Raw genomic sequence first — 14,786 nt, 5'->3', positions numbered from 1 at the left:
CTCTTGGTTATTGGACTTTATCATGACATTAGCAATTAGGTGTGAGTACGGTTCGGTATAATTTGGAGATTTGAAAATTTTCAGAATTGTATCTAATAAAAGTCAACGGTACAATTCGGTTCGGTTCTAAAGAAAAAGTCAACAGTTCAATTCGGTTCTGGATATATTTTTTCGAATATTCGATCTAGTTCTAGAATCTTCAATATATTTACTCAGTAATATTAAAAATTTGAAAATCTTCAGAATTATACCTAATTAAATCAACGGTACAATTCAGTTCGATCTTATAAAAAAAAGTTAAATTCACTTCTGTATCTTTTTTTTTATATTCAGTCCGGTTCAAAAAATAATACAATTTTATCTTTTTTAATATAAATTTCTTATAATTTTCATTAATTGGAAATTAATTCAAAATTAAGCTACTTGAGTCTCAAAAGTAAATAATTTAATTTTGAAAAAAATTGGTTCAAAAAGATTAAAAACATAAGAAGTAATTAATAATAATTACATAGTTATTTGTATAAAAAAGAATATTTTTGGCTTTGAACGCTCTAAAAAGTCGATGTTTGGTGTTTTGAAGGTTAAAAAATTAAAAATGTTCAACCTAAAAAGAAATAAACATCTTTAATGTTCTATAATCCCAATACAATTTCTTAAAAATTATATAATTTTCAATTTTTAAATTGTCAGTATAAATTTCTTATAATTTTCATAAATTAAAATTTAATTCAAAGTTAAGGTTTTTGAGTCTCAATTAGGGCTGTAAATGAACAGAGCCGCTCATGAACGGCTCGGTGATCGGCTCGAAAAAAGCTCGGCTCGACTCGGCTCGATTTGTAAACGAGCCGCTCGTGAACACGATTTACTGGCTTGGTTTGTAAACGAGCCAAGCTTTAGCAGACCAAAGCTCGGCTCGAAAGCTCGCGAGAACATTTATGAACAAATTTTAGTTTTGTAGAAAACTATATAATTTTGTGTTAGTTTACAAATATCTAAACTTAATATTATTTCATTTGCTATTAGATGAGTTCGTTCACAAACATAATAAATGAGTAATATACAAACTATTTGTAAGCATCTTGTTTATTTATTCATGAACTTTGCTTGTGAGCTTGTTTATGTACACAATTAAAGAGTTATTTGCGAGCAAACTTCACAAATATAATTAACAATTTATTCACAAACAATTCATGGTTAGATAATTTTCTTAGTGAACCAAGTCTAAAAGAGGATTTTAGGCTCGAAACAAGCTCGAAGCTCGGCTCAAACTCGTTGAGCAAACCAAAGCTCAGCTCGGGTTCGGCTTGTTACTTTTATAGCAAGCTCGGCTCGGACTCGAACTCGTTAATTTTATAGCGAACCGAACTTGAACAGGCCAAAGCTCGGCTCGGCTGGATTACAGCCCTAGTCTCAATCATGATAATGGATACCAATTTTCATAATCTCAATCATGGATGCCACAGTACTGTCGGCCCAACTGAGTCAAGTGTACTGGGTGGAAATGTTTCTTCTCAAAAACACCGACACAATTCAACTGTAGACCAACTTAAAAGCCTGAAAACTGTGAAGAAAAAAAGTTACCAACCTGAGCACAGTTTTTATGTGATTGTTTCTGACATTTTTTCTTTTCAATCTTTATTTGGAAGGAATTCAATTCATTTCATTTTTTTTTTTTATCGTATTTCATTGTTTTTTAAGAAAATAAAATTCTTTGATACTGCTATGACATAATTAGGTAAACATGAGAACTACAAAATTCAATTCATTTACTTGCAATTATTAACATATCCTCCAACAAGTACTAATGGAATTATATGGATGAATTTATTAACTACTAACTCAATTATTTTCCCAACAAAAGGGATAATCTAATAATTGAATTGAATTGAATTCTAGCTCTCCAAATAGTGTAAATGACTTTGACTCTAATTGAATTCTAGCTCCTGGGAGGTGCTAGGGCCTGCTAGGGACCATCAATCAGGAAAATTGAACATCCATTGATCCAAAAAAGACCAATCAATTACTTATAAACTACCAGAAAGTCTGCCCGTTAGTAAATTTTGGATCCGTCACTGCATTCACAACAACTCCTATTACAGCATTCCAGCTTTAATTCTTATAATCTCTTTCACTAATGCTTAAGAATACTGATACTCTGCAGCCAAGACATTAATCATATACACAATAATACATCCAGAAAAAGAAAACAAACAAAAAGCAGCTGCCATGCCAATGTTAATTTCATTATTATCTGGTCCACATATATAATCAAAAGATGGATCTATTGTCAGTGTTATTTAATAATCTAAAGGATAACTTCTATTATACAAATAAGGTAATAGACCCCATCAATAAAAATGATCGGGTATACTAATCCGGAAATTTTACAAAATATCTATAAACGAGGAGATTTTATTACAAGTACCGGATACTTGAAGAACCTCATATAAAACACCCTGTATAAAACATGACGCGTGTCGTGTTTTCTATTGGGTTACCCGATCAATGCTTGTAACACGGCACGTGTTGTGTTTCCTATTGGGTTACCCGATCGATGCTTGTGACATGACGCGTGCTGTGTTTTCTATTGGGTTACCCGATCAATGCTTGTAACACGCACGTGTTGTGTTTCCTATTGGGTTACCCGATCGATGCTTGAAACACAACGCGTGTCGTGTTTTCTATTGGATTACCCCCTGGTGCTTGTGATAACCCCCCCCCCCCCCCCCCCCCCCCTGAAGATATAAATTCCATTCCATCCAACAATTGAGTTGCAGAGCAGTCAGTAGGTACAATTAACCTTATTGGGTTGCATAAAAATTTACCATTTCTCTTTCAAAAAAAAAAAAAAAAATTTACCATTTCTTTTCCAATTTTTGCAGAGAAAAAGATTGCCTTCAACAAGTTCCATTTTTTGCAATTCAACATTATAAGAACAACTCTTTATCAGTATGATAAATTAGCAATTCTGCAAACAGATAAAGAGAAGATTTTGGAAACCTAATTGCATAATTGTGCAGAGAAATTCAGAATCAGATGAAAGGGGAATCTTTTTATACACAAAAACTGTTCCCTTTTGTATTATTTATTATACACATTCATTCATTCTTATTCTCATCTCTCTTTTTTCTCTGAAGCAAAAAAACAAACACCTTATGTGCGCCATCAACAAACACCAGCAATCAAAGAGAAAATCAAAACCAAACCTTATGTATCTCACTTCTTAACCCTCCCTCTTCGATTTCTAGCCCTCTTTTCAACTCTTCACCTGTATACATACATATATATATTTAACAAAATCAAAAACAAAAACTGCTATTTACATAGGGGCATAGTTATTATTCTGATGTTGAGGAAGCCTGAATCGGACCTGAGAAGCCGGTGACCGGACAGCGACACCGTGCCAACAAATGCCGCCTTTACACATCTCATGAACATGAATATGATCTCGTGAAATCGCATATGTAGCTTTACGAGAAACGTCCCACGTCAGCGACGCAATCAAGATCAAACCGACAACTGTGGTTGATAAAATCAGAACAAAACCACCGCTGAAACTCCGGCCACAAACAAGTCCATACGCCTTAATTCCGGCAATCACTATGACATAGATCGTCGTCAAATTCCCAATTACTGCATCAGAAACCGCCATATCCCTCTTTCTAATTCAGCTATTTTGGAACTAACTCTTCAAATTGAACCGCTGGAGCTTGATTATATAATTAAAAAAGCAGAGTCGGAGACGAAGAACTAGAAAGGAGGAGAGTTAATGCGTCGACGCAATTGGGAATGTCGAGAATTTGGGATTAAAGGTTAAAACTTTACTCCTGTTTTGGCGAGCTTATCTTGGGAAGGAGAGTGGAAGGTGAAATACAAGTAAATAGTTGGAGTTGTGTTGTACTACTAATTCATCCGCCGGTTTTAGGTGATCCAAGTACATTATCACACGTGTCTATGCTATCGTGGCTTTCTAAGTGAGCTTCGTCACTTTCACTCACCAATCTCCGTTTCGGAAAACGTCGTCGTTGCGATCTAAGAAAATATCTAATTTACTAATAGAAAAATTAAAAGGTCATGTATTGTTATAATCAATAGATTTTTTGGAAACTAACCCTTGATTAAATTTGGATTTTTCCTTCCAATAGTATTCAGGTTTATGTCAAAAATAGTCCTTGCGATTCCACGTTTTTACAGCTATATACTTGTATTTTTTTTCTTTGAAAAAAAGGATCGAGGTTCGTGGGGTTATCAAAATTGCGGAAATGGTCTTCATGTTCTGTAGCCAAGGGTAAAATTGTATTAGAAAATGCATGATCGTAAATAAGTTGAAAAAATCGATTTCTTGTATTCTAACATTTTTTTGTTTTTGTTTTTTTCGACTTCTTCCTCACAAAAACCGAACTTCGAATCATTTTTCTCTCCCAAAAAAATTGTTCATCTCTTTTTAGATTCTTTTGCTCTTGAAATCAACGAAGTGAAGGATTACAAAAGAAGCGTGAGGAGAAAAAATTTGAATTTAAAATCGTAGAAGTTCGTTCGTTTTGGTTGTGCAAAGAGAGAAGTCATCAACTTTTGTGCCTTTTTTGTCGTGGTTAGCGTGTCATATAAGGTACAAAATCATCTTTAAAAATTGTTCATCTCTTTTTAGATTCTTTTGCTCTTGAAATCAACGAAGTGAATGATTACAAAAGAAGCGTGAGGAGAAAAAAATTTGAATTTAAAATCGTAGAAGTTCGTTCGTTTAGAAGTCCGTTCGTTTTGGTTGTGCAAAGAGAGAAGTCATCAACTTTTGTACCTTTTTGTCGTGGTTAGCGTGTCATATAAGGTACAAAATCATCTTTAGGGTTAGAGTTTGTGGTTTGATCACTGTTGATTAAGTCATTCACTGATTTCATTAAATTTCAATATAGAACTGCAAGTTTTTGTAATAACTTCTGTTAAATTATAACTGCAGTATGTGATCATTGCATATTAGTGTAAATTTTGGTTTTTGTTGCATTTATTATTGGGTTTTCTTATACGTCGCCCCTATTTTACTTATCGTCGCCTCTTGTTTGACATTTTTGCCATTTTCATTTTTCATTCAAAAAAGTGAAATTCTCTCAACCCCGAAGAACAAAACGAAGAAAAATCATGCCTCCAAAACAAGGAAAAATACTTGAACATCTAAGTTTCGTATTTACCAATAATTTGAAATTTAACGAATTTAACTTAAAACGAATTTTTTTTCCGTTGAATTTGCTCTAAACGGGTAACCCATACGGTCTGATCCATGGACCGGTAGTATGAACTACCCGTTTTCCTTTAGGGAAAATGAGTTTATTTATTTATTTATTTTTAATTATAATAAATATTAATTATAGATAAATTATGTATTGATTGGATAGAAAAAACGTATAGATAAATTATTGATTGGAAATAAAAAATACGTATTGAAGTGTCCAATTAATTTTTATTTGGTAAATTATATTTATTTACCTTTTAGAACGTAAATTTAATTATACGTAAATTATGTATTCACTAGATAGAAAAAACGTATATATAAATTATTGATTGGCAATAAAAAAATACGTATTAACGCGTGCAATTAATTTTTATTTGCTAATTTATATTTATTTATCTTTTAGAACGTAAATTTAATTATCGATAAATTATGTATTGATTGGATAGAAAAAACGTATAGATAAATTTAATTATAAAAAATACGTATTGAAGCGTCCAATCAATTTTTAATATTGTTGGGGGCTAATTTAATTTTTGTATTTTTAGCATAAGTTATAATTTTACTCTATAGTTTTTTTATTTAATTAAATTCATTTTGCAACAAAATGAAAATGTAATAAAAAATAGAAAATAATATCAAAAGATGATTATAAAAAAGAAAAGAAAAAGAAATAATAAAAATCAGGTGCAAATTTGCACCATTTTTTCAGTAACCCGTCCAGCAACTTCGACGATGAAAACGGACCCCAAAACAGCAAAATATCAGATAGATATTATTTTTTTCAGAAAGCTCGGGATGTTAGCTTTCCGGAATGTCAAAAACGGAGCAAAACGGAGCTAAAACGAAGCCGGTAGAATTTTTCAAAGAGAATGAGTGCTGAAAAACGGGTTTGAATATGTCTACCTATTTGAGGAACGTATTTCACGACATTTCCTCCATTTTTCCAACTCCCAACTCAGACATTTTCTTTCTTCAACTTATGGGAAGGTAATGGGATCATGGGTGAGAAGTTTAAGGGCCACTAACATGGGATTTGTTACTCAAAATCCTATAAATAGAGCTCAACTCTTTCATTCCAAACCGCACTCAAAATCAATCAAACACAGAACAACTCAATTTTTCTCTCAAATCTCTGCCAAAATCGGCCTTTTTTATCAATCCTTAGATTCGTAGAAATCGTTCTTTAGCATCCAATTAGTCTAAACAAGGTCTCAATTCCCAGAATTAGTTCTTTAATCTTCAGTTCCTCAGAAAAGCTTCCAATTTTCAGAAACTTCAAATCCGAAATTCTCTTAGTTTAATCAACCGATTTTCAAATCGTTTCTTGCAATCTCTTAGTTAAGTCAGTAAAATTATAACCCAATCCTCGGTTCAAGCTTTCTTAGTCGAAATCAAATTTCACCATTGTTATGTTTTTCAAAGCTTCGAGCATTTTCCGTGAAACAGAGATCACCGAAACCCCATTTTCGAGTCATTCTTAGTTTACACACCTATTCCAAATCATGTTTACAAACTTTTTATTGATCTCAATCAATTAAAAAGACCCGAAAACAAGCTTTTGAGTTTTTCATCATTGAAAAATTCATCAAACAACTTTTCTGGTGAGCCGTTTTCCAAATTTTATTTAGAGTTCGTTAGCTGATTATTTTAGCTCAAATTAATTTTAATCTCTTTATTGACATCAATTCTTCAATTCTCAATTTTTATTTCGTAAAAAACGACCCCTTATAGCCTTCTTAATCGTCCATAAAGTACCCTCCACGAAACAGAATCAAGCTTTTGGTTTTTCAACCATCAAACAATTATTCTGTCGCCTCATTTTCAATAATTTATTCCGACTCGTTTACTCGATCTTTTTCTGAAATTCCAGTTCTAAACCCTTCATTCGCACACTAACTTTAAATACTAGCATTCGTTTCGCTATAATCCGACCTCTACAGCTCCCGAAATTGAACCAGAAAGTTCCAAGAAATCTTTGTTTTTGTTCCACAAAGTGTTGCTGATTTATTAGCTTGGTGGTAAGTTTCTGTCTAAGTCCCTGAACTCTCCGAACTGCTCCGAATTCACCCAGAATTACTTGGACAACGCAACAGCCCCCGAGCCGATTTTCCGGAGTTCCAGTCCTTAATTTCGCACATCCCAACGACATCAAAGAGATCGGTTTAATTTTATTTCATCCCGTACATATTTGTTTTTATGACTTATTTACATTTCTAGCTTTAAAGTTATTATTTCTTTTTAACTTGTAATTTTCATGCTTTATTATTATTTGTAATACAAAAAACATTGAAAAATATTTACAAAATCAATAAAAATATAAAAAAATTAAAAAAAAATTATATTTTCGTGTCGTTTTATTACTTTATTTTTGGTACTTATATTTAAAAAATTATTTTTCCGACCGACCTGTCAAGTAACGTCGGGACCCAAGACCGTTGTTTTTATTTTCAGTCCTTGTAACGGTCGTCAATCGCTTTTCCTTTAGAATTCAAGTAATTTAGACGCATTTTATTTATTTACTGTATTCAATTACCATTTTATCCTTTGAGAATTAGCTTCTCTGGCACGCCCGCATTATTTTTACCATTTTTAATCCCTGCACCCGCGTATCAAGGTTGAAAATTGGGATATTTCGAAAATATCGCCAATAATTTTTGGCACGCCCAGTGGGACCTAAAAACATTTTTTTTTATTTAGTACTAAAACTACGGTTTCTTAAGCTTTGCCAAGAATTTTAAATTTTTTTTTCATTACTATTTAACCGAAAGTTAATTATTTTGGTAGTGTATTTATGTGGTATTTTATTGTCGTGATATTCTACTTTAGTGTTTTATTTTCAAACTTTTCTAAATATTATTTGTTGTTTACAATGCCACCCAAGAAAAATACAAGTCGAGAATTACACGTTTCGAAGTCCGATGAAAATCAGAAGAGGAATGAAGATACAAACATGGACACGAATACACCCGAGGGTTATGTTGCCGAGACCGTGAGCCACTTGGAAGACGTTCATCAGACGTCAATGCCACAACTGGACTTCAACGCATTTTTTGTGAGACAAGAGGCCCATATACGCAACATGGAAAGGCTTGTAGCCGAGATGTCGCAAAATGTTAAAGCTCAAACTGAGATGATGCAAGCTTGGAGACAACCCAATTTGGAAAACAGGATTAATAATCTCACCGATGAGATGAACAGAATCCCAGATAGGTGTGCTGAAATTTCTTCTAAAAATTTGAATTGTCACAATGTTTCAGATAACACAAGGGAAGGCACTCCCCAAGGCGACCGATATAGGCCACCGTCTAGTCGGGAGGAAAACATGAGATTTAATGAGCGGGGAGATCGAAGAACCTCGGAACAATTTTCAATACCTCCAAATGCGCCTCATTTCAGGTCAAACACCGGACCTAATACCCACTCGGAGCACTATGGTGACATCAACGCCCGTGGTTCGGGGGGAACGTGGAGAAATCAAGACCGTGATCATACCCGCGAATATACTCGTGAAAATATTCGTGAGAATTCTCGTGATAATAATAACATATCTCGTGTTTCAGGTGTGAGGAGCGAAATATGTAATGAAGCAGAGGATAGGCAACGTATTCAGAACATCGTGCAAGAAATTTATGGACCTACGGTCCGTGAAGTGTACCGCCCGGAGTTTCAGAAAGCCTACCCTAGGGAATACGACCAACGATACCCATTCCCTCACGATTTTAGGATTCCGGATTTTTCTTTATTTTCAGGTGAAAGTGGACAATCTACCATCGAGCACGTTGCTCGATGTTCATTCCAATGCAGCGGGATTAGTGCGGAGCAAGACTTCAATATGCTTCATTTGCGTTTATTCCCTGGATCACTAACTGGACCGACTTTCACATGGTATACGACATTACAACCTGAATCTATCAGAAGTTGGGGTCGCATGGAATAATTATTTCATGCTCAGTTCTATCAAACTGAGTCGGAGGTATGTATCGCTGAACTATCTCGTATGGTTCAGCGCTCAGGTGAGTCCGTTGAAAATTTTATTAATCGTTTCAAGAAAATGAGGCATACATATCGAGTTAATATTCCTGAAATAGAGTTTGTTAAAATTGCTCAACGTGGCTTAGAGTTTGAAAATAGGAAGAAATTCCAGGGCATTGATTTTTGTGATTATTATGAACTTGTTGCTAAAGTGTCAGAATATGAAGAATTAATGCGCGAGGATAATCGTAGGAAGAAAAACTCTGTAGGTAGTTACCATCAGGATATAGAAACCAATGAGGCACATGAGGTAGCTATAGCCGAACTAACTATAATAGGATCTCACGTTTGTCCAATGTTAGCAAAAAGTCCAAAAACCCCTAGAGTGGTTAAGCGGAATACAAATGTGCAATACATATTTGATGTTTCTAAAACTGGAGAATTGTTTGATTATTTGCTAAAAGAGGGTTTCATCACCTTACCACATGGACACATTATTCCATCGGGAGATGACACCAGTGGAAAAACTTATTGTAAATATCATGATAGTTGGAGCCACGACATGCAATCTTGCTTTGTTTTTAAGAATGCGGTGCAGGATAGAATAAACAAAGGCGTGCTTAAATTTCCTGAAAAGAAAGAGAGCATGTTGATTGATGATGATCCATTTCCAGCCGCTACAATGATAAATGCAACTTCCATCGAGATGCCACCTCTTAAGCGTAATATCCATAGCAACACCTCGAGTCAGAGAAAAGGGCGCGTCGACCATCCAAAGACAAAACAAATTTGGGTACCAAAGGGCACTTTGCCAACCGCCAAGGAGAAAGAAAAGCCACGGAGAAAACGAAAGCCAATAAATAAAAATAAAAGTGGCGCAAACCAAGGCCGATCATGCTTCGTTACTCCACCGGCGCAAGTTCCCCTCGAAAAATGGTTCATCAACCGACATAAAAAATTTCCACAACCTCTCTCAAAAAATGCAAAAAGAAGAATAAGAAAGAGAGAGGCAGAAAAAAGAAGGAAAAATGAAATGGAGTTGTCTAGTGTCGATTCTAACAACGTTTCGAAAGAAAAAATAAAAGAAAAGGAAAAAGTGGAAATTCGTGTCAGAGACTTTTTGATCCAAGTTGGATGTGCTGCTACTTCTCTAATTTTACCAATAAATTTCAGAAGTGAAGATACAAAGGAGGAAAGAAACAAAGTCCAAGAAGAACGACGATGTGGTGTTACAATAAAATCTTCGTTAGAAGATCAGATGAAGCGGGTTTATTTTGACAAACCCACTCCGCAGATGACACACCATATTAAGCCATTATACGTCAAAGCACAGGTTGATGGCAAGCCCTTATCGAGAGTTCTAGTTGATAATGGTTTAGCCATTAACATTATGCCATTAAAGATGGCACTAGCTCTCAGGAAATCCGTATGCGACATAATGACGTCAGAAATTTCCGTCTCAACTTTTACCGGCGAAATTGCTAAAACCTATGAGGTTTTACCTGTGCAACTTACCATCGGTACCCAAACCACTACGGCGGCATTTTTTGTGGTGAGCTCTACAGCAAGTTATCAAGCTTTGCTCGGTCGAGATTGGATTCACTCTAACTCATGCATTCTATCATCTTTGCACCAACTTTTACTACTTTGGAAAGGGGATGACGTTGAGGTGATTCGGGCAAATAAAAAACCTATTGAGACACATTCGGATATGGTGGAGTCTCGATTATACGAAGATAATATTGGTCCAATCAAGATCAAGACTAAAGGAAAAAGCAAGTCATGCGCCAATCAAGTGAAGAGCATCTTCAAAACGAGCACCATTGTGTCTTACCATAGGCTGGTTAGCAATGAACCTCTCATCGAAGAGGTTCAATAATTTTGTCACATCCGAAGGACAAAGCGGCAGCATCAACCACTATAGAAGAAATAAAGATGCGATAAGGTACGAGGTGCCTTTTATTTTTTGTTTTGTTCTGTTTTAGCATCATTGATATTTTTAGCGTTCTTAGAGGTAATAAAGCATCCATTTCAAAAGAAAAAGTGTAAAGAACGAAATGATAAAAGACATAAATGAAAAGAAAAATAAAAACGAAGAAAAACAATAAAAGTCCATCTACATGTCCCAAAAAAAAATTAAAAAAGAATAAAAAAGTTGTGAGAGAGAGAAAAAAAAGCAATCGCTACAAAGAAGCTCGGTGTAGCCTTTTCCACCTGATCCGTCGTCCACTCGCTCAGTTTGTCCCCATCAAATCTGAGACAACAACATGTGCAGCACCGATGGCATCCAAGCTCGAAGACGTTGGGGGCAAGTTCCGTCATGTACGATATATCCATATCATCAAATGGATTCTCAACTCCAACCTCAAGAGGTTCAAGACGGATATTACCCAATCATGATTCTTGTGAAAAAGAAGTGACAATTCAATTTATTTCCGCCAATCAGTAGCTCAAAGAAGTTTATTAACAACGGAAGTGAAGTCGCGAATTCATAGACGGAGTTAAACAAATTTCAGCTTCAACAAATCGGTATTGACGGGTAAAGAAAAATAAAAATAAATAAAAAACTTATTTTATGTGTAAAATTCATTTTCAAATCTTTTACACATAAAATAGGGGGGCAATTGTTGGGGCTAATTTAATTTTTGTATTTTTAGCATAAGTTATAATTTTACTCTATAGTTTTTTTTATTTAATTAAATTCATTTTGCAACAAAATGAAAATGTAATAAAAAATAGAAAATAATATCAAAAATGATTATAAAAAAGAAAAGAAAAACAAATAATAAAAATCAGGGGTAAATTTGTACCATTTTTTCAGTAACCTGTCCATCAACTTCGACAATCAAAACGGACCCCGAAACAGCAAGATATCAGACAACTATTATTTTTTTCAGAAAGCTCGGGATGTTAGCTTTCCGGAATGTAAAAAACGGAGCAAAACGGAGCTAAAACGAAGCCGGTAGAATTTTTTAAAGAGAAAGAGTGCTGAAAAACGAGTTTGAATATGTCTACCTATTTAAGGAACGTATTTCACCAATTAACCTTTTTGAACAAACTGAACGGGGAAAGTGATGCACTAAGCTAAGCCTATATATTTTGTTAACTCTTTTACACGTGAATCAGAAATTAAAGCCCCCACTTCAGAATTTGATGCCTATGTGTGTTAAGGGTGTTAACAGAATATATTTTTATTATCTCAATCTTTTTTTTCCTATTATCTCAATTTCTAATTATGTTATTCAATAGACATTCGAATTGAAATGGTAGTATTTTATATGGAGGGAACTTTAAAATTATTTTGATACCTTATTATTCTTTGATACAAAAATAAAAATAACCTAAATGCTCGTTTGTATTTTTAAAATTTAAACAAAAGATAGAAAGTATTTAATAAAATTCTGAAACAGTTACTTTTAGTTATCTACTTGATAATTACAGGGCTTAATACATCATTTGTCTTCTGAATTTGTCCAAAAAGTTTGATTGGTTCCCTAAATTTTTAAATTGTCCTGATAGCTCCTTCAACTTGTATAAAATGTTCAGTTAGCCTCATGAACTTGCATAAAATGTAATGAATTTATCAATCGGTTGTAAAAAAGTAAGTTAAATGTGTAAGAATTATTGCACACGTTTAAAAGAAATAAAACGACCAAAATCGAGGTATGCGATTCTAATATTAAAAAACACAAGTTTTACGGCATTTCCTCCATTTTTCCAACTCCCAACTCAACCATTTTCTTTCTTCAACTTATAGGAAGGTAATGAGATCATGAGTGAGAAGTTTAAGGGCCACTAACATGGGATTTGTTACTCAAAATCCTATAAATAGAGCTCAACTCTTTCATTCCAAACCGCACTCAAAATCAATCAAACACAGAAAAACTCAATTTTTCTCTCAAATCTCTGCCAAAATCGGCCTTTTTATCAATCCTTAGATTCGTAGAAATCGTTCTTTAGTATCTAATTAGTCTAAACAAGGTCTCAATTCCCAGAATTAGTTCTTTAATCTTCAGTTCCTCAGAAAAGCTTCCAATTTTCAGAAACTTCAAATCCGAAATTCTCTTAGTTTAATCAACCGATTTTCAAATCGTTTCTTGCAATCTCTTAGTTAAGTCAGTAAAATTATAACACAATCCTCGGTTCAAGCTTTCTTAGTCGAAATCAAATTTTACCATTGTTATGTTCTTCAAAGCTTCAAGCATTTTTCGTGAAACCAAGATCACCGAAACCCCATTTTTGAGTCATTCTTAGTTTACACACCTATTCCAAATCATGTTTACAAACTTTTTATTGATCTCAATCAATTAAAAAGACCCGGAAACAAGCTTTTGAGTTTTTCATCATTGAAAAATTCATCAAACAACTTTTCTGGTGAGCCGTTTTCCAAATTTTATTTAGAGTTCGTTAGCTGATTATTTTAGCTCAAATTAATTTTAATCTCTTTATTGACATCAATTCTTCAATTCTCAATTTTTATTTCGTAAAAAACGACCCCTTATAGAAAAACAAGTAATAATCATATATTCTTTTTGTATTTTTTGATGAGCTACATGATAAATAATAATTAAGTTATATTTTTTTTTTATAATTATTGATATATTTTATTGGATAATTATTAATAATATTCTAATTTAGTTTATACTCATTATAGAGTTTTATTCAATCTTTCTTTTTAATAATTTACTGGAGACAAAAAACCTGATAGAAAATTTGTTGGAAAAAGTATTTGCATCGCGTGTTTGTCCAACGCAACTTATTGCATCTCGAGCTTTTGGTCGCTCATTTATGAAATATTGTTATACTGGAGACATAATAATATGCAAGCGTCATAATTTAGAGACGATATCTTAGCTGCAAAATATCACGTTTGGAACATAATGGATTTTTATATAACCAAATGTAGACATAATGTCGTCAATTTGGAGACGAGATTAAATTAAAGTGATGTTGTATTTAAGACGCTATTAATATTTCCTGAAGCGGCATAATAAATACTATATGTTGTTGCAACGTCTTATTAAAACATAGTGGAAATTTATGAAATTAAAAATAAATAATATAAAAAAATCAAGATGCTAAAAATATAAGCGTTAGAAACATGACGATGCTTGTAAGTTGTATGTAGTATATTGTCAGACTGAATTTACCACACAATGTTTTATGTGTCGCTAAAATTAATGACATGCGATTTAATGATGTTGTGACGACGCTTTAAAAAATGTGGGTAAGCATTTAGAGATATCGAAAAACATCATTAAACTTTAAATTTTAGCGCTATAATAAACCATTTATTTTGTAGTATCGGTTGAAACTATTAACACCCGATCTAATTGTCAATTCAATTCGACTTTTGATATTATTTTTAAAAAGCTTAATACATTATTTGTCCCTTCAATTTATCCAAAAAGCTTGATTGATCCTACCTTTTAAATTATCCTGATAGTCTCATCAACTTACATAAAATATTCAGTTAGACTCTTGAACTTTCGTAAAACGTAATCAATTAATTACTTGGTTGCAAAAAAAGTATGCTGCATATGGAAGATGTGTAACACTCACCTTATCATCAAAGGAGTTCCCCACCTTC

At 33.5% G+C, this 14,786-nt stretch overlaps 1 protein-coding gene across 1 annotated transcript; it reads right to left on the bottom strand.

Moving 5' to 3' along the window:
- Positions 1-2,952: 2,952 nt before the first annotated feature.
- Positions 2,953-3,894, bottom strand: LOC136234789 (uncharacterized). Its single transcript, XM_066024262.1, has one exon. It carries the CDS (start codon positions 3,650-3,652, stop codon positions 3,320-3,322), a length of 333 nt encoding a protein of 110 aa, XP_065880334.1. The 5' UTR covers positions 3,653-3,894; the 3' UTR covers positions 2,953-3,319.
- Between the last annotated feature and the right edge of the window lie 10,892 nt (positions 3,895-14,786).

Source organism: Euphorbia lathyris, chromosome 7 (genome assembly GCF_963576675.1).
Source record: "Euphorbia lathyris chromosome 7, ddEupLath1.1, whole genome shotgun sequence".
NCBI lineage: Eukaryota > Viridiplantae > Streptophyta > Magnoliopsida > Malpighiales > Euphorbiaceae > Euphorbia > Euphorbia lathyris.
Note: the sequence above shows the minus strand (reverse complement) of the source record. Positions and strands in the feature narration are given on the sequence as shown.

What these genes read in the sequence shown, in the direction of transcription:
- LOC136234789 (XM_066024262.1), bottom strand. Translation starts at nt 3,652, where the DNA reads ATGGCGGTTTCTGATGCAGTAATTGGGAATTTGACGACGATCTATGTC.